The sequence below is a fragment of the Styela clava genome, chromosome 6 (assembly GCF_964204865.1).
Source record: "Styela clava chromosome 6, kaStyClav1.hap1.2, whole genome shotgun sequence".
Classification (NCBI taxonomy): domain Eukaryota; kingdom Metazoa; phylum Chordata; class Ascidiacea; order Stolidobranchia; family Styelidae; genus Styela; species Styela clava.
In genome coordinates, this window is record NC_135255.1 from 6,206,140 (window position 1) to 6,227,149 (window position 21,010).

Below are 21,010 nucleotides of genomic sequence, written 5' to 3' on the forward strand. Positions count from 1 at the left end.
AGATAATGATACCATTTACCACTATAGATGTTTATCTGAAAAAAATTGGACCTTGATCAGGATAAAAAAAACAGCAGGATTTTGCAAATTCAATTTAAAATTACAGTTGAACTTTTTTATTATAATTCACATCTTTATTATTGTGTTTCATTGTATGATGCTTCAAAAATATAAATATCATTATAATATTCAAATTTCTATCAGAAAGCAGTAAACACATTCATCCTATATTAAAATTACTTTAAATAATAAAAACAAATTCATATTTCGATCTACATCAAAACAGACTTCAAATAAAAATAATGTCATTACTTGGTATCACATGACAAAAACGGGGAACTGAAACTACAAACAGAGTTCTGTTTGATTTTCAAACAGATAAGGATGGTATCGGAATAACAAAATTGAACATTTTCACACATCATAAATGTGGTAGTAGGAATGTTGATAAACTTACCTTAACCGTCAGGTAACAAACTGACCAGTTAAAAAATTTATTATAGGTGCAGTGTTAATTCAATCTGAGATAAGTGAACTGTTATAATAGATCATGTAGACTGTTATAATAGATCATGTAGACGGGTATGCAGCTATTGGCAATTGTACCATTACGACGATTATGACATGACAATTCAATTGCGCTGTTTATTTCTGGAAACTTCTACAGATCAGCATTTAATCGCGGCCCACATATGGTTTTTGGGAAAATCCATTATTATACTCATAAAAATTTTACAAGTTAGGTAATCTTCCCGTAACGTTATATAATTATAACCCAGATAAGTGTAGGTTAAAACAGGGCTCCTCTAACTGACTAAAATTTTTTTCAAAACTAACTTCTGTTAAAACAAAATAGGCTTTCGATCATATTCGAAATTTTCAAAAACCTGTACTGAGATCCACTATCACTGCATTTTGAATTTTCTTCTTATTTTTATATTGATTGTTAGTACTGCATTGGTGATATACTTAGAACATTCAAATCAATAATATTTAAGAAAATTACAGACGCTAGTACAAAAGACCTCACAATAGAATGATCTCATAACTTAAGTTTGTCAAAATCCAATAAATTTGCTATTTTTGTCTTTTTTCTATGTACATTTTTGTCTTTATTTAAATTTCCGATAAGTCTCTTAACCCTTTCCGTGCGGTGGGCACGTATACGTACCCACGACAAAACTCGCTAGTTTGCGGCGGGTACGTTGATGTACTCCACTGTTTTATTTAGCAATCGGTCGCAAACTGTTGGTCTAGTTTTTCCGGGTTTTAGTTTATTGATAAGAAGTCTTCTTCGAGATTAACATAAGCGACGGTAAATCTCGCTTTCGTTTACCATGGGAATTTTATTTGCGGCGGAACGAGGGAGTGTTTTTGAAATTTATGCAAATTTCGGTGTGTTTTGGGTGGTAATAGAAGACATATTATCCCTTCCATCTACCAAAGTATTTTGAGTTAGATAACGAAATTGCTACAGCAATATCATGCTATTGTTTGCCAACCAAGAAGCGGTAACAGTAAAGGATTTAGCGAATATTTCTATTTTTTATCACGGTTTGAAGTTTCAACACTCAAGAAAAAAAAATGCCTTTTTTCTATCCGGTTTGTGACTCAGACCACCCCTTTTGAAAAAAAAAAATTTTTCAATCGCCAATTGCAAGCTCTTTAAATAAGCTTTTCAACGAGCCGTCAGTGGGCAGCAGAGGATCATTACTTTTTCGTTAGTCGATCGATTAGTTGTGGGGGTACAAATGCATAAAGTCGGCGTAGCAAATACGATTATTTAATAAAAGATAAAAATCGCATGGAAAGGGTTAATGAGAAAGCAAACTTCAAGGCGAGTCCTTTCCATATGACGTACGTAGACTCTTGAGTAAACATGAAATTGTAAGTTCTTTTTGTGAGAAATTTCTACTTACATTCCGTGGCGTTTCGTTTTCTTGTTAACAAATAATGCAGAATTGTAATTTTGAGCAAGTTATTTAAACTATGCCAATTTTGCATAATTTAGTATTGTTCTCAATGTTCGAGTTGGTATAAGACATGTCCATTGAGAAGGTCATGAAAATACTAAAAATACACAACTTTTTCCAGACAATGACAATGCAAAAAATTCCGTAGCAGAGAAATTTAGGTTTAAAAAACAATCCCAAATTTTGAGATACCATTACCAATTTCAAATGAATGTTACAAAGTAGTAATAAAGACAGTTTTAGCAAAAAGCTTTGCCAGCAGTATCTAGCCTGTTGCATAATGAATTTACATTTAATTAAGAGTTAACAGAAGGCTCTCTTGCAGACTGTAAACAAAATTAGCCTTGACATGTAGGTTATTCACAGGGCTTATCTTTGTGACGTAAATATAATGCCGCAAGGTATGCAGACATACAATTTCGTGTGAAAGAGACTTGTCAAAATTCCATGGCAATAATTACAATCTAATTCTAAGTTAATATTATTCCATTAGGCACGTAGATTTTGATTATAAAATTAAGCGGCACACTTTGAATATAATTAGCATTTTTTAACGGGTATGATTATTTTTAACATTTGTAACTTTTTATCTTCAATAAAAGAGTATACAGCGTTTTTTCAGGAATACTTGCTCCAAGCAAGGTCATTCAATCAAGAAGACAGAAAATTGATCTCCGAGCGAACTTTCGGCCAAAAGCTACTGAGTACTGACGCAACAAATCATTATAGTGTAGAACTGTATCTTTAAAAATACTGATTGATGGGTGAGTTAAAGCAGTTCAATGCGTTAAAAAAAAAGACAGAATCACCATATAAATAAAGAGTTAAAAAAAGTTTGATACCTGGGAAATGGTTTTACCTTGTCAAAAAAGGTCAATATTTCCTAATTTGTTCAGCAATTCAATATGAATTTTCAATAATTTAAATGGGCCAATTCCAAAACAATCGCACTGCACAATGGGTTAAATTCATGCAATTAGCGGTAATGTCCTTTATCTCAAAAACTTTTTCTAACAGCATTGAATTCCATTATTCCTTATTTTCATTAATAACAATTTCTTGATTTTATTGAACAACACAAAGCCTTTTTTAATTTTTATACATTGCATATCTTTAAAATATCGTTTGAGCTAAAATCTTCAAATACTCCGGATCTCAATACAGTTTCTAGAACTGAACTAATTTTCGTTTTGAACTTGACTAAAAGTTCATAAGATACAACCTACTAATTAAAAAGGAAAAAAAAAAATTCACGACAAAGAATGTCTACATCTTAATAGCATGTTATTCTAGAATTATTTAAAATGACAATGGTTAATTAACAATATCTTGAATCAAAATATGCAACATTGATAGTTAAATTTACCATTTTCAACATTTCTCTGAATTTGAAGTCAACCTACTAAATATGAAAATTTGAATCACCGTACCATATATAGATCTAGCAAATACCTTAATTGAACTCACACAAGGTAACAACATATTTCCTCTACTGTTCCTTATCTACATCCGTCAGACTATAAATACCAGTGTCTCAATGCATTCATTCATATACTACCTGTAGACTCAGACACATTCGCCTGGTCTACCATCATTCCCACAGGAATGCCGCTCAAGTTATTATGGCTGGAGGCATGGCAACAGCTACTAATATATTGTGTTTGAGACCACAGCACGCTTCAATAACTATATGGACAAAGTAATTGCTGTCAACTTATTATGTATTTTATATTCAAGTACATATTATGCTCTTGAAATGACACATAACTACAAACGACTGAAGAGGTCGGTTAAAAGTTGAAATTGAAGATTGGAATATGTTTTTAAGGTTGAAATTGAATCAAAGTTCTTATATTTGCTTCCATTTGATATTTGAAATCAGAATTGCTGGAAACTCTATAAATGATTTGCATATAATATTGAATATTAAAATAAAAACATTGCAGTAATGAGAAAAAGCCAATTCATATAAGTATTTATAAGACCTAATAGACAAAATGTTGGATATTGATATCGTATAACCCCAAACAATCTGCACTTCTTAAATACAAGAATAAGCAATGATATATATCAGGGGTGGCCAACACGTCGATCGCCACGTCTTGAGTAGCGGATCGCATCTGATGTTGAGTGAATTTAATAACATACCTCAAAATTGTCTCGAACCAGTTTCATGCAGCGCCTGTTGTGTGCTTTAAAACAGGGCGAATACAGTACTGTACGTGCACATAATACAAAATAGACTTACAGTATTTGAGTCTGAGCAAGCGCGATAGAGCATATTAGTTTCTAATTCCAAGCGTGCGTAGAATCGGACTCGGAGGATATTGTAAATTAGATACCGAAGTTTGAGCAGTCATTTAACATTTATGGTTTGAGTATATTTATTTTTTGCTATTTAGATAATATGGATATTTGGTCAGGTTTTTGGGGTAATTTTCAACACTTACGGCTAAAAATTAGGCAGGCATCAGATGTGAATTGTATGATTCGAATAAATTTTAAAATAATGATGAAAATTTACTCTGGGTACAACTACATAATGAAATTAAAAGGAACACAAAGATACAATGCGATTTCATTAAAAATGCGCTCATAGCCGAGCTTATTGGCTGCGGTGGAATTTTTCTATGCTTGTGTGCAGTTATCTGCATATTCAGAACTCATTCGTTTTTGTGTATGTATCTCCTTGTTACTGATCAGTCGATCGTGAGCTATTTTCGAGATTTTGGTCGATCGTGGTCGAAAGCAGGTTGGCCACCCCTGATATATATAACTACTAGATGCGCTATATATCTAATTCTCTTTGAACATATTTTAAATTATTATACATATGAAATGAGGCGTCATTTATGGATCATTATAATAAATGTATATTATTCATTATTTTCATGATTTTTGCTCCAACCAAGATCTGTACAATTTATATATATACCAAATTTATTACACTATTGAAGAGTAGCGGAATATGGAATTTGAAACAGAGTGTAACTTGCCAAAACATTTCGGTCTAACGCTTTCACTGATAGGCTAGTGGTTTTTAACCTTTTTGGTGGAGTGGAACTACAATAAAAAAATCAAGCGCTTGAGGAAGCCTTGTGCAATAGTTTGATTATAATCTTTAATATTTGCCTCGAAACACATTTATTTAGATTATTCCATATTAAAACTTAAGACACAAAACTATTCTAAGTATGAACATATAATGTAGGCTACATTTCTAACTATAACTAAGAAATCATATCAATATAGAAATAAAAAAAAATTGGTGAGCAAACGATAGAAAAAATACTTCCAATGGGAAATATCAATGCTTGAGTGGCAACTAGACCTAGTTTATCTACGAAACAGGGGTGTTTAAGTGAGCGACTAAGATCAAGCTTTAGGCAAATTAGTCAAAATAAAAAGTATGATGCACCAGGAGGCCACAAAATGCTAGCTTGCAGACCAATATAATATTTTCTTAATACTACTCAATTAAAGTATCACCAAACTAACCTTTTTCTCATTAGAAGAGCTGTGTACTCTCATGTGTCCGTTAAGTGCTGGAACGCTTCTGAAAGAATGTCCACATATTGTGCATGATAATGTTCCATCAGGATTCTTTCGTCCTGAATTGCCACTGGGACGCCGATTTCTTTGCTGAAAAAAGTTTGAAGAATTGTGTTTAAAGTGACATAAATTATATAGTGATTTTTACCAGTGCGAGTTTATGAACATCAAAATTAGAAAGTAAAAGGTTTCTCTGGATTCTGAAACCAACTGCATACATATGTGTGATGACATCGTCCCAAAAGTTGAAGAGGTTAACTCAAGTTTAGCAGACAAGCCAAATTATAATTATTACAATTGCATTGGCGGTTGGTTGTGCAAGCATCACCAGACTAATCACAAGCATGGGTCGACCAGTTCAAAATTTCCGTTCAAGTACCGCAGCATTTTTGATTAGAATTTTTTGGCCGACTACCGAATTGTCCGGTGCTCCAGAAGTATGCGCACCAAGATGTCACACAACCTGAAACCTAACCGGTACACACATACTGTGTTCAGGTTGTGCACCATCTTGGGGTGCATACTTTTGGAGGTCCCAGAGTATCGACTTGTTCGACTACTGAGGTTTACTTGTATTAGATGTAATTTTTATTAAATTTATTGAGTGTCATTTTATGCCTATTTGTGGACACATTATAAACCATTTAAAATTCATAAGCCAAAGTGTTTTGCGTGTAACACCAGCTAAAGATCCGTTAAAGATTGAAAAATAATAAAATACTGGGCACATGATTTATATGTATAATGAGGAAGGAATAAAGAGATCTGAAATAAGCAAAGGGAGTGGGCAATATGTAGAAAAAAAAGTTGGGACCACTGGTGTAAATGTCGGTCGGTTGTGGCATCCTCTACATTGTAAAGTCTACAATTTGTTCCATGCCCTACTTAGACTGGCATTCAGATGAGAGGATGATATGTTCACCAAGCGATTTCATCGTTTTTTTTCTTCACAGGATAAATTGGAAAAATATACTGATCATAATATCAACAAATTGAGAGAATGTTTTGTTTAAATCAGAATTTGCATTGTAAATCCTTATTCTAATTTATGTCACAAACATATAAATCCTCTTTAGAAATAGCATCTGAGCGAAATTTGATCCTGTAAAACTTGATCACAATTTGCTCAAAAGAGACATCTAGTGGCAATATACTTACTTGTTTCGGGTTCCCAGTAGTATTTGGTTGTCTCGTGTGAGGTAGATAGTTGATATTTTGTACTAAATTGTTATCATGATTAACAAGATCCATTGGTTGAGTTTGTGCCATCGGAGATTGCGGCACCCCAACATAATTCTGTTGCTGCCCACTGAAATAAATAATTAAATTTTTGTTCGATATTTGGGTGGCAATAACTTTGTGTGAATTGCTAAGTTCATGAGTAATGTTTATTAGTAATGAAACAAAATAAATACAAAGCTTTATTGGGGAGAAAAAATTGTGGGAAACCATTCTTGTATCATTGTTTTACTGCGTTATCTGATGTGATTGTATTTATTGCAACTTTCTTATAAACTCTAAAACGTCAAGAATACCAATATATCAAGCAAACTCTGAATAGGTTACGAGAGAAAACCACTCATAAATATATGAACAAGAATTATGTTAATAAACTTCGCTGTCTTATCCCCAAGAGCACGCTTGAAACAAGCAGCAGAAATCGCATGAGCCAGAGCATATTTTTAAACTACAAAAATTGAGAATAAGTAAAAATTTGAAAGTGACCGGTTTATTATCTAAAATAAAGTGAATATTTTCAACAATAACAATTTTGGAAAACACCCTTCATTCAAAAAAAGCCTCTTGTAACAATGGTGATATTTTCCAACTATCGTTAATAAAAAATTAATACGCTTTAGGAACAAACAAAACAAATACCTCATAGGAAATTGCCATTGAGCATCTCCAGTTGGTGTAGGCGGCTGCATTGTGGGTTGCATTGGCAATGTGTGAATTGGTGTAGTAGGACTCGATAAAGGTTGCATGTTAGAAGAATGGACTCCCATAGGATGGTTACTTTGCTGGTTGAAAAACATTCTTTTAGCCATTGGACTCGTAAGCATAGGACTTTGTGGCTCAGATTTAATTTGGTTGTGTGCCATGTACATTTGATGACCCATTTGATTTCCTTGACCAACCATGTCTTGATTTAAAAGACCAGTATTTGGATCGAGGTGATACGCTGGGGGCGGAGTCGCCCGTCTTGGTACCATCGTACTGTCCAATGACTGCCCGGCATCCGCAAATGACAAAATTGACCCTTGGTTTGAATTCGCCTCTGCTTCCATCAAGTCTACAAGGTTTTCACTTTCCTTAATCATTTCGTTTAAATTTGGGGGTTCGCTGAGACCCACAGATTCATCCTCTGGTACCATCTGCTGGTTGTTATTATTGTTGACCATAATATTATCAGGCGCAAAGAACTGTTGCTCATTGGCTTGTGGAAGGGGTGTGGTTTGATTGTGTTGCACAGGGAATTGTGGCGGATTAACGTACGTTGGACTGTTGAGGGGACTTTGTTGCGGCCCCACACACTGCTCTGCTTTCCCCATATTATTGATACTCTCTTGATACTGGAACATGCTTCGTTTTGACACCAACACAGGTGATTGCAAGCTATTTTGTGGAGTAGCTCCAGGCCAACTATTCCCCATCACATTGTGGCTATGCTGATACATGGTATCATTGGACATTCCACCGTTCTCTTGTCCAATGACATTTGCTTCAGCCATTGCAATTTTAGAACTGAAAGAGAGAAGAAAGTTTTGACGGAACATTAGAAATTATATGCTAATGCTGTATAATAAGCCTAGTAAAGTGTAATAGTAATTAATTCCATTATTATTCAAGCTTTGTTTAGGGGACAAGACTGAATAATCTACGTTTCTGAATACATTTTGAAATGAGGCTTTCGAATATGGAATAATGAATATATTATAAATTGGATCGTGTTCAACAAAGAGCACATAGAAGTCAAGGTATATATACAAAGAGTTTAAATTCCGTAACGCAGAGAAGTTTTTTAATTAGTTCGGAATATTTTTTTTTTCGTCAAATTTGAAAATTATTCAACCTATAAACCTAGCGTACAGATCACAATAAATTCTGCCTAAAAACAATTTCCACATTAAACCCTACATTAGCTACTCACTACAAAACATACATCCGCAAAAGTTGATACTAAGTGTACAAGCAATTTTTGTTTTAAGAATCAAAAGTGAGGATGTTTGAGGGCCACGAAAAATTTGCCCTAGTTTCCGATGACTGTTTTCAACCGATCCTACTCTTCGGAGTGACAAAGTTCTAAATCTAAAATATACCTGTTTGTCTCTAATAAGTTCTTTAGCAATGGAGCATTATCAATATTAGAAGAATCATTTTCAACTTCTGATTGTGCTCTCGTGAGGTAGTAGTTCTGACTGACAGAAGAGTTCATGTTTCTGTCAACTGGAATTTGCATTCTAGGCCATTCCTGAGCCTGAAAACAAGGAAAAAAAAATTTTTTTTTTTGAAAATGTAGACATTGAAAAATCCTGTCTAACATTCAAATAATTTTGAACATTTTGTTTCTGAATTCTTGCAAATATCCAAGTGATAAAATGAGTCTGTGGGAAGCAAAGTATATTAAAAATTAAAACGAGACATATTAGCATTATTAAAATTTGCTGATTATCAACCAGTTTTCAAATTCCAAATATTAAAAAAATATTGCTAAGATTTGTCGCTCGTCCTAATACACATTAACTATTAGCCTAAAATGATAAGGTAAAGAAGATTTATAAACTTTGCAGTACACACCCAATTTTATTACACCCTAGGTGAGGTAGTGGGCATGAGCTTTGGGCCCAGGATCTCTCCCCAGTCAAACCAACATAGTTACGTGTAACATGCTAACAACTAGGTCAGGGGGCCCATAGTATAGTTCTCAGGGTGCCATGACCATCACTAGGTATTTGAGACAACTACGACACGGTAATTTTATTTTTTGCTTTCGTTATTTGGATTTATTATTATTAGACATGGCACACTAAATAACCAATGGAAACACATCAGATTTCAACACATTTTCATGCAAGAGCAGTGAGTCAAGTGTCGAGAGTTGTTAGAAGTTTGAGAACTACTGCACTGACTAGGCAATCACCGCTACCACATATAAGTAACACGACATTACTCTTATTAACATTAATCAAAGTTATTTTTAGATCCTGAAAGCAGATAGTGAAACTCTTCCATCACATATTGAATATAGTAAGTAGACTTACCATTACATTTACATTCTCTAACTTTCCACTGCTTGATAAAGATTTTCGCAGTTGAGCGCGGACGCCAGTTATCTGACCAGTCATTGGCAAATAGTCTTTTTTAACAGGTATATCAGTATCTCCTGCCATCATCATAGGAGCAGCAGAACTAGAAATTCAAGAAGTGTCGGATTAGACTTCTACTGCATACAGCCAGAGCATTGATGTATTATCAAAGCAATATCTTTATTCACCCCATGCAACAGGTATGCAAACATGATTAAATAAAGGACTAAACATGGATGAATGTCACACAGCTGTTAGGTACAGAAAAATCTCAGGAATAACAATGCACATATCTTACACAAAGTAACTTCTGTGCATGATTTCCTATTTTTTCGGACAAATTAAAATAAAATACCAAGCATAAGCATAACATATTGCTGCTCCTACAAAAATTTTCTTGTAACATATTTTTACTATGGAAAATAGATGTTTGATCCCTTTTTATTTACGCTTTATTAACAAGAAACAGTACTAAACGCAGGGAGAGAAACACACGTAGCGGGACAATATTTTTAAAATTATGAAAATGTGTGGTGAAACACTGGGCTCCTGAAACCCAAAATATAACAAAAAATAATAGTAATGAATGGTCTTACAGCGAACAATTTAGTTTTAAGCTGAAAAATAATGTGATTTCTAGATTCAACAACCACAACCATGAACCATAACAGTTTCCCAAAACAATATGGGTCCAATATACAGCAAGATAAGCATTTTACCTACTTCTTATTGATTTTTTTTTAATTTTTTTTTTATTTAGTACACATCTTGTATACTTAATAAAATTCTCTTAAATCAAATCTGTATTATAAGGTAGCCCAATTAATCCTTTTGGTCAGATGTAAATCAAATAGCATTCTCATTTTTTAGATCAAAAATAAGAGAATTTGTGGCGTTGATTTATTATTTGCGAAAATCAATACCTGATATTTTCTTGTGTTGTTCCACGCTGATTAGTTCTATTCTCATTTCTTGGATCAAAAATAAAAAATTAGTGGTTCCTGATTGTTTTATTTACAGAAATAATTACCTGATATTTTCCTGCGTTGTACCACCCTGATAAGTTCTCATTTGAACCCTCATTGCAAGCTGCTGAAGTGCCGAACTACTTTGATGTTGAATGTAATCAGTACCTGTAAAAATTGAGATTCAAAGTATTATACCTTATTATGACACGATAAGTTTAATAAAATTGTATATATGAAATTTAAAAATAATATAATTATTTTTTAATTCTCTATATTGTAGTACTGCTGGCTACAAGGAAGCCCAATCGTCATCCACAGAGGAGGCCATTTAAATGGCGATTGGAACTATATAATAATCCAAAGTTGCAGATGACAACTGAAATGTCAAGAGTGAAAAAGTAATGACTTTCTATCAATTTTTTTCATGTTTATGTATAGTATTTAACATTGGGCATTGATTGGTACATTAGTTACAGAAAAAGGCATTTTGATCCCAGAATCCCAGCAAGAAGTTAGCAAAACTTTCCGTCCAATTTATGTCCAATAAAATCGCTTTTCTGACATAATTAATTTTGACTTTTATTTATGTGAGATTCTCGCCTGCCTTCCCTACTTTGACCTAAAGTTACAGCATTCATACCTGATGATTGATTTGTTATTTGTGTTTCTGGTTGATTCTGCAGTAAATGTTGAGCACTGTGTGCAAGTAATTGCATATTGTAATGGCTGTTGTCCTGTGATGCGAACGTCAATTCTTGGGTTTCGTTCATAACATCGACATTGTTGCTTTGAATCAGGTTGACATCAGGATCAGAGCTAGAAAAACAGATGTACATATACCGGTACTTTTGAGCCACGTTTTCTAAACAGGAAAGAATTCCCCCCGGGGAGGGGGGGGATTTGGGGGGGAAGGGGATAACATGTCGTGCTGGAGAGAAAATATTACTTTGCATTTGATGCAGTGTAAATAATATTAGTCAGTTATTTAATAATATTATTATTGTACATAGTTATGGGCACATTATAAACCATTCAAGCTGTGCAAAAGCCGGAAGGAGACTTGTGCAGAACCAGGGATGTCGAAATCAAATTAAATAGTCAAATATCACAATTCTTCATTCCTATGGGTACCCTTTTTGGACTCTATTTTGGAGACTTTTTTGTTTCTATAAAATCTCTGTAAAATGCATGCATTTGAGCGTGTGTAGAAGTAAGTGTAAAAGTATACAAAATTGGAACTTCGCATGTGAGCACACTGCAACGCTTTTAAAATTACCATACAAAATAATGCGATTGATTTATGAGCTCATAACCTCCAAAATATTGTAACATGATATATTAAGAAGTCACATCTCCCAGTTTAAAAAGATTCAACCTAACCCCATGCCCAAAATGAATCAGTGAAGTCTAGAAAGTATACAGGACTCAAACGTTGATATCTTGAATCAAGGGTTATAAGAGCCATAGTTAGATTTTTTGTCCACTCAAAGAGGGAAATTATTTCTTGTTTTAAATAGGTGGTATCACCTTATTAACGAATCAATAGGACCCATGTCAAAAAGGAAGTTATCTGCAAAAAACATGATACAAAGAATGGGTAACATAGACCCGTCTTATAACACACTTTCAGATTGTTGGTTGTGTTTTTAAGGCAGAAAACCACAGTCAAATAATTCCAAACTTTAATTCATGATCATTTATAAAGTTGTAGCATTTAAAAAAATTTCATATTTCGTTCCAAATAGAATAAAAGGCATAGAATGTTTTGACCATACAACAATCCTTAGCCAGTATATCCATTTACCATCCTGATCTGGGGGTGGCAAAAGGGGATCAGTTTATATAGTTATGAGTTTTGATGCGTGGAAGAAGAATTTCAATATAAAAAAATCCAGGTATGGTGATGAAGAATACATACTGTAATACAGTGATACCTTGTTAGTCGAATATATTTCGTTCAGGATTGGTGTTCGGCTACTGATTCGTTAGAGTAAAAATTAGTATCAGTTACTATTCATTCGAGCAAATTCCTGTGGGCTCTATGGGATTTATTTTTTGTGTGGGATGACGTCATCAAAAATTGCGCCCCTTGTGGCAGTTCCGCTTTTACTTTGATCGTGAAGATTGCCATACTGGTAGTCTACTAAGATTGGATACCTGACTGCATGATCGACTACTGAATTGTTTGAATATCGACTATCGGGTATCCCTGCATATTGAACCCGTCAATCTTATCTCATTCCCAACCAGAAGTTGGACAACACACCTTACTATATGATAAAGTTGCATTGCTATTCCTATCCCATAAGAAATCCTTTCCGATTAAATACATTAACAAATATTTTACCTTGGCTGACCATTAATATTATATCCCGATGGAATATTGGTCGTATTTATAGTTGACTGGAAGTTGTTGTTGTTCGTTTGTTGTTGATCTAAGGTTGTGTAATTTGCATCTAATCCTTCATATTTTGACTGAAAAATAATATGAATACAAAATTATAATTAAACTCATTTAAAAAAATAAACAAAATAACATAACTCGTAAGTAGCAAAAATTGATATCGATAAAAAATGGCTTTTCTGACTTGTTCTTACAAATGCTATACTAAGAGGAACATATTTTATTGACCATGAGGCACACCTTCAATAAATCGGGGTTTAGATTGGGGTTTCATCCATACATAAGGTGCACTGGACTTGTACTAATTTTGAGTGTGGGCAATAAAGCACAAAGCACTACCTGATCCAATCATTAAAGGCGTACCGACTTATAAGGCACACGATCGATTTTTTAGAAAAAAAATAATTTAAAGTATGCCTTCTGGTCCGTAGACCTACTAAAGATTATTAATAATATTTTAATGGCTTGATAATTAAAGAAATAATCCATGTCTAAACATGTTAGTTGTATTCATTATAGTAAACTTTCGATTCTATATAAAATTAAGAAAATTTTCATTTAAAAAAAATTTGACATGTGATGATTGTCAGACAAATCTATACTACATCTTACAGAGTGAGTTCTGACAGTTAGAAAATCAATCAAAACATTTTAATTACTACATAAGTTCGCAGGTTCAAATCGAGTCATAAGTGATGATGTGCAAGTGCGTGCAAGGATATTTATTGTGAACTTTACTTATGCTTTCCCTCAACCTCTGATAACTATAAAAAAAACTAAACTAGAATTTTTTGCCTTTTCTGCATTATCAAACTTTTACAATTTTTTCAAGACTAAGAAGCGATTTTAATACAAAATCATGATACTAAACCAGTGCTCTTCAACAGGGGTTCCGCGGAACCCTAGGGTTCCGCAACACATGCAGTGGGGTTCCGTGAGTTCATAGGGTTCTTTAGGGGTTCCGCGTAAAAGAAAAATTGACTGCTGGGCCAGTAAAGTTGCAAAAAATGATTATTCTTTTTTTCCGTTTTTGGATGAATTTCTAAGTGCGCAACAGCAAGAAGGACTCCTAGATATCCGTAATAAATTAATGCGGAGGAAACCTTCGAAAAACATGGGAAGGAATATTTTTGGATTTCTCTTCACAAAGAGGGTACATCAATTGCAAAAGAAGCATTAAAACTTTAATTTCCCAATACCTATTTGTGTAAATCAGCATTTTCTGCTTTAACAACTATTAAAAAACAAAAAAGAAGTTTAGAGTGTAGACATGAGTATGAGAATTGCATAGAGAGCCGTGGAGCCAGAAGATTGCAACGGAAATGCAGGAACAACCTAGTCATTGAATTTCGCGCTTCTTATCTTCTTTCTGTTTCGTTGTTGAAGTAGAAATATTTGAATTACAAATATTTCGTGTTACGAGTATTTCGTGTTTTATTTTTATTTTTATTATTTGGGGTTCCATAAAAAACAAAAAATGATATCAGGGGTTCCGCAATAACAAAAAGGTTAAAGAGCACTGTACTAAACTAATTTGAAACAGCAAGCAGCAAACTATCTCCAGTCAGAAACAGCGAAAAATTCTCTATTGATTCAAACGGAAGTATGGAAATAAGAGAAAAATTCCTCAAATATAAAACTGCCTAGTTCTTACAAATATTGAAGTACTTAAAATGTTAAAAATAATGATTGGAACAATATCCCGATTCTCAGGAAACACTTCTACAAACTCTATCTCTCTAAATAAGCCTGCACACTATGATCCATTTCAGTGTGATTATATGTTAGATGTTTCTGAAAACTGAGAAATCTTACAAAATTTTCTATAACTTTTTTTTTACAATGAAACTTAAGAAATGAACAATACAAACTTAAAAATAACCAGAATAGTTAATTACACAATACTGGTCAATCTATAGAAAAAAACTTTCTGTTTATTGGAAAAATGTAAAGTGAAAGCGCAAATGTTAAGCAATAAATAGTGTTTTTATAGTTGCCCCAATAAACAAATATCAAAAAAACATTTACTTAATTCAGGTGTCGTGAGTCTGCCGCCATTATTTTTGTTTCTGAGATGGTCCGCGGTCAAAAACAGTTGGGAAACACTGAATTGTAGCCTAACTGAAGACTACACTAATTATAAAACTGGCAATGACTTTTATAATTACAAACACATTGACAAAATCAACATAATATTTTAACTGAAGTACAAAACAAAACTAAAAAAACCAAAGTGCCTTTATAAATACACAGTTGCAAGACATGTTGTTATATTGCTTTCCCACACATTTCTGTATGTAAGTTGCACAAAGTGAACTCATCGATCATACAACAAATGCAAATTTATACACTTACTAAAGAAATCAAATAATTACGGTAGGTTTCATGATGAACAAAACAATTTAGAATTATTCCTACAATCAAAAATTCATTATACGGAATACAACAACTTTGAATGTATTCCGATATACCCTTGATTTCATTATCTCCCTTGGTATATGTTTATCCACAGTTGAAGCCTATTCATTGTATTGAGTGCAGAAAATGAATATCACAATCATAATACTTATACAGGGTAGTAAGATATGTATACTGAATAGAAGAAGTCTTTAGTATTCTCTCAAGCAATCCAATCCAATTTCAAATAGCCTATATATGAAATATTTCAAGCAAAAAACTTATATATTTCAAATTTTACTTTTTAAATCTGGAGTATGTTACATACATCAAGATTTTACAGCAATATTGGTTAATTTGAATGAATACATTTTTTTTTTTTGAGAAAATCGAAAATTTCATTTTCATGCCTTTGGTGAATATGACAACTGATTCTACTATCCAATCAGGTTAATCAACTACTGAAAACAAGTCTAAACATCTTCATATGTTAACTTGATCTATATCTACTGATAACCAATGAGTTTAGCATGCCATCTATTGAATAGTTTACTTCATTTGGATTATATTCAATATTTGGTACTCCCGTAGTGTGTATACCAGGTTAGGGTTAGGCCATAATTTTATTCGTATTTTCCCTATTTTAGTTCTATTATGAGTTGGGGACTGTCTGTGTTAGCCAAGTGAATATACCCCTGCCCATAGGTTTCAGTCCCTTTACACAACTTGATGAAAAGTAGGCGAACAATATTAGTTACCTCCATATTGGCACACACACTTCTGGAGCGCCCAATATTCATCCTTCAATATTATTATTGCAGAAGGTATTCGGATTGGTGAATCTCAGCCATTCCTGTTTACTCTAATTCCAGAATTGGACAAAGAGGTTAGACAAAAAAGGGAGGGTTCCATCAGCATATACTAATAATAAAAAGAAAGTAGAAACCTTTATTTGGATAATATGAAAGTATAAGCTAAGCGAAACTTATTACTCCTACTATTATTATAATTTCCATTTAAGATTCCATCATCAATGTTATATTTACTATTTAGTAAACTAAAAACTCCTTTGAACAGCTATTTTAATTTAAAGCAGATCAGGTTGCCAGCCAGGATTTACAGACAGTTGACGCTTTGATAAAAAACTGTCGTACTTGCTATGGTTGATTTGCAATTCAAGTCCCTAGAGTGTTCATTACACAATTAGACTTGTTATTATTAAATGCCTTCACATTGATGGATTTTGTCAACTAAAGGAGGGTTAGTGTCCTTTATGATTTATTACTGTAATATTGATGAGAAATAGGGAGATATTAACATATATTGACATTGTAATGAATTAGATATTTTGAATGGATTTGATTAAATATAGTATCATAATAACAAGGGTGTCCAAAAAGAATCGAATATTTGAATTTATTCGAAAATTTGTAATGTTCGATATATACAATTTTTTTTAATTTATCATAAAATCAGAATTTTGATGGTCATACATAAAATAGATTTCATTTACTTCTGTATGAAAGATAAAAAACCAGTCAAAAGAACGTCTATCTCAAATATTCAACATTCCTAAATTCAATTTCTATAAGTTTACACTGATTTTTGAACACAACCAATATAAAATCTATCTGATACTCGGCATTCAAAAGAATTATTCAAAGTTCTACATCAGTGGTTCTCAACACGGGGCCTGTGGCATCCTAACTAAGAGGTCTACAGAGCAGCTGAAGGGGGCCACAATGCTAGGCAGGAAAGGCTGATTTTACTTTTCGCTTGACAAGAAAACTCCCTGTTCTTCCTAGTTTCATTGCTTGATAGGGTTATTTCACAGGGTGTTTTCATTTTGTTGAGCATGAATTGTTTGAATATGAAAAGATTTGAAATCTACCAATCACAAAAGACCCAATAAATGCCCCTTGAATGATAAATAGGGGGGCCATGAGTGCTAAAGGCCTCCAGAAGGGGGCCACAAGACTTAAAAGATTGGGAACCCCTATTGTACATAGTCCGTTCGACCTCGATTATAGTTTGCCCATGCATAACCAAGTACGTACTAATGTAGTGTACGTTCTACATGCATTGAATAGATGAACAAATATTTCTGAATTTAAATCGGGAAGTACCATAAGGTAAATACATGAAACCTTTTGTTTCCTTCATAGATGAAAAAAAATAAAAATTTCGACTTGAAGATGTATTAAATACAGAAATAATAATATAAAATAAACAACTGAATTCATGACAACATAATTTACAAATTCAAAAAGATAATGCGAAAATGAAAACTTAGTTGGTCTCTATCTTCACTATAATAATATATCATATAGCATAGGCAAAACATACTTGAAAATAATTAAATGTTATTGAATATTATACTTAATTCATTTTGTACTTATTCAATTTATTCATGTCCAATTACCACTCCAGTAGCAAATTATATATGCAAGGTATGCAACAGCATATGCTTGCTATTGCATATACTGATTTTGCATTAAGTATTTTGCCTATTCAATAGCATAGCAGACTAGCAGTACATGTAATGAAATAAATAGACGATATTGATTAGTTTCAAAGTAAGAACAATAATCTGACAATGCATAACTTTTATATTTAATTGCATTGAACGAGAATGTATAATGTGACATCGGGAACTATATGAAATTGTGAAATAAATTTATTGCATTTAAATAGGAAGAAATATGAGTTATGTTATAAAAACTTATAATTTACAATTCAAAATTCTAAATGGTGTGTTTGTTGAATGCTAAATCAATTTTAACAGTTAATAATATACATGAAGTAAGTAGCAAATTCAAGCAAAAACTTTAAATCAAGTAAAGCAAAAGCTTTTTTTTAAATCAAATTTAGGGCCTTCACCCTTCACACTCATAGACTACAATAGATCAACATAGAAGAGCCTAAAAAAATAAAGTAACTTTCTCTTGAATATATAAATTTTGTATATAAACGCGCACATGATCGAAGTTTTATCTAACTAATCACTGGGGAACAAGAGACAAAAAACTTTAAATAACAAGAGTAATAAGTTACAGTTTTCCATGAATATTGATTCTCATTTGAAATCTATTTATCTCTGCCATGCATAGTTGAATATAAAAAACATTTTGAATTTAAAATTGAATTAAAAAACATATTGGCCATGCATGAACAATTATGTAACTGATGTAAAGTATGCTAAATATCAGGGGTGTGCAACATTTTTTGTTGGCGGGCCATATAACCAACTTTCGACATCTAGTAGGGCCACAAAAAATAATTAGTTTTTCATGTACACAATGAATTAAAATATCCTCACAATGAAAAGACTATTGCTTAGCCTTACTGTAATAAAGGCAATGGGCAAAACGGCAAAAGATACAATGCAGTGACAAGAGCAAAAAAAAATTATAGATTTTTACCAATGTGTGCGCCTTCTTATTAAACATAACTTTCGGATTAGGACTTGTTGTGTTTGTTGAAAAAAAATATGAGTGTTGAAGGGCCACACTGAATGGCTTGGCGGGCCAGGTAGTGGCCCTCAGGCCGGCTGTTGCACATCCCTGCTTTATATGCTGTAAATATATTATACTATATTTTTCAATTTCAAATGTGAACCTTTATGTAAATAGAGACTAAGGTATGCTGCAGAAAAGAAATCTATGCATAACTTCTGAAGCGTCAGTGATTTTTGTGACTCATCAAAAGTCTTTAAATTTAGTTGGCAGCTTTTTGCTAGATGTTTTTTGTATATTATAACCACGAATACTTGTGAATGCGATTCCTATGGTCAGCAATAAGTAAGAAATGATGCGTTCTGCATTGTACAAGACAGACCAAATATTATATAACTAAACATTTTTTATTGTTTTAAAGGTCTTGCTTTACAATTACACAAATTTTATTCTGTGGAGTTTCATCTTACCAAAGTCGGACTTTCTCAGAAAAGCAGGTCTTTACAACTAAGAGGTGACTTTGGTCAGACAAAATGTAACGAATTAAAATTTGTGAAAATGCAATGCAGAACCTAACTCAATATAGCTCTAATGATTCAGTCAGTGTAATTTAAAAACAGTAAAGCGCAGAAGAATACTTATTTAAAATTGGTAATACATGATTTAATACTATGGTTACTATCATTTTCAATTGCTAGCCTATGATAGGCTCGAACATGCATGATACACATCATATTATGCATTGTAGTCCATGCATTTACTTTCTAAAATGCTGTAATATTTCGTCGTCATAATAAATTTAGTGTGGATTTGAACATGTTGAACATGGACATTATGCAATTGAATCATATGGCATTTATCATTATATATGTGAATAAAAAATTGAAGCATCATTGCATCTCGCCCTGAGGCGTCAGCAAATTATACTATTGTGTCTACGTCCACACTAAATGCATTGAACTACACATTTACCTTTTCGAAGCTCAAAAAGAACCTCAAATATACAAAAATTACAGTTTTCTAGTGCATTACTTGAATCCATTATATGATTTTGATTAAAATCAGCACAAGTAAACCAAAAAAATTTGCTATATGTTTTCATTGAGATTCGACCAATTTGAATTGGTGGAAATTGTATATACATTGTGGAACATGCAGTTAAAAAAAAAGATATAAAAATTGATTTACCGTAAATAATGAGCGAAACAACACCGGCCGTGTAAAAATATGGTCCAATTTATTTGGAATTTAAATATCTTTGCCGGCACAATTAAACCAGTAAGTTTTAAAATTAATTACAGCATGGTTCATGTGTTTGCAGCAATTCTCAATTTAATAGGAGAAGGGCATAAAACGTTTTTAGCCTTTGGCAGAAAAAACAGTGTTCCCAAAAAAAATCAAAAAAATCTTTAACAACAGGACAAATAACTGCCTAAAGCGATAGAAAAATAGGTTATTTTGATTTGATAGAATATGCTACAACACATCATATTTATATAACAATAACAAACAAATAAACTTTATGGATATTTCTAGAAATTACACAAAAAATTACAAGGGAACACCAAAATGATCTCATTTTGAAAGGTGTTTACTGCACAGAACAATGTAATCAGCCATCACCAGTGTGGTGATTCATAGCAATAGAAGAAACACTTAAGCACACAGTTGGTTAACACCGAACGAACATGACATGCATTATTAAATTACAATTTATGTACTGATCATACACGATTTGAATTGCCAAATAATATTTTTGGACATTCCAAATTGGAGAAAGATACCTAGTTGCAATAAAATGGGAATACCATTATTATAAAAATAGAGTATCATTTCACATTAATTTAATTTTTATACAAATGAATGCTGAACGTGGCGCTTCCACTTTTGTGCAGGTAAGGCTGTTCAATCTGTATGACCCGTTTTTCTAGAATTTTACTTTACAATTAATTCC

General features: G+C 32.8%; 1 protein-coding gene across 1 annotated transcript in view; it reads right to left on the reverse strand.

Moving 5' to 3' along the window:
* LOC120331159 (uncharacterized) overlaps positions 1 to 21,010 on the reverse strand; it is a 59,943-nt gene that overhangs the window by 25,407 nt on the left and 13,526 nt on the right. Inside the window, exons 7-14 of the mRNA XM_039398199.2 lie at positions 13,148 to 13,275; positions 11,441 to 11,616; positions 10,863 to 10,965; positions 9,788 to 9,935; positions 8,846 to 9,003; positions 7,404 to 8,270; positions 6,684 to 6,834; positions 5,472 to 5,615 (exon numbers count right to left, since the gene is read on the reverse strand). Of these exons, the coding sequence (XP_039254133.2) occupies positions 5,472 to 5,615; positions 6,684 to 6,834; positions 7,404 to 8,270; positions 8,846 to 9,003; positions 9,788 to 9,935; positions 10,863 to 10,965; positions 11,441 to 11,616; positions 13,148 to 13,275 (1,875 nt within the window). The remainder of the gene's footprint in view (positions 1 to 5,471; positions 5,616 to 6,683; positions 6,835 to 7,403; positions 8,271 to 8,845; positions 9,004 to 9,787; positions 9,936 to 10,862; positions 10,966 to 11,440; positions 11,617 to 13,147; positions 13,276 to 21,010) is intronic.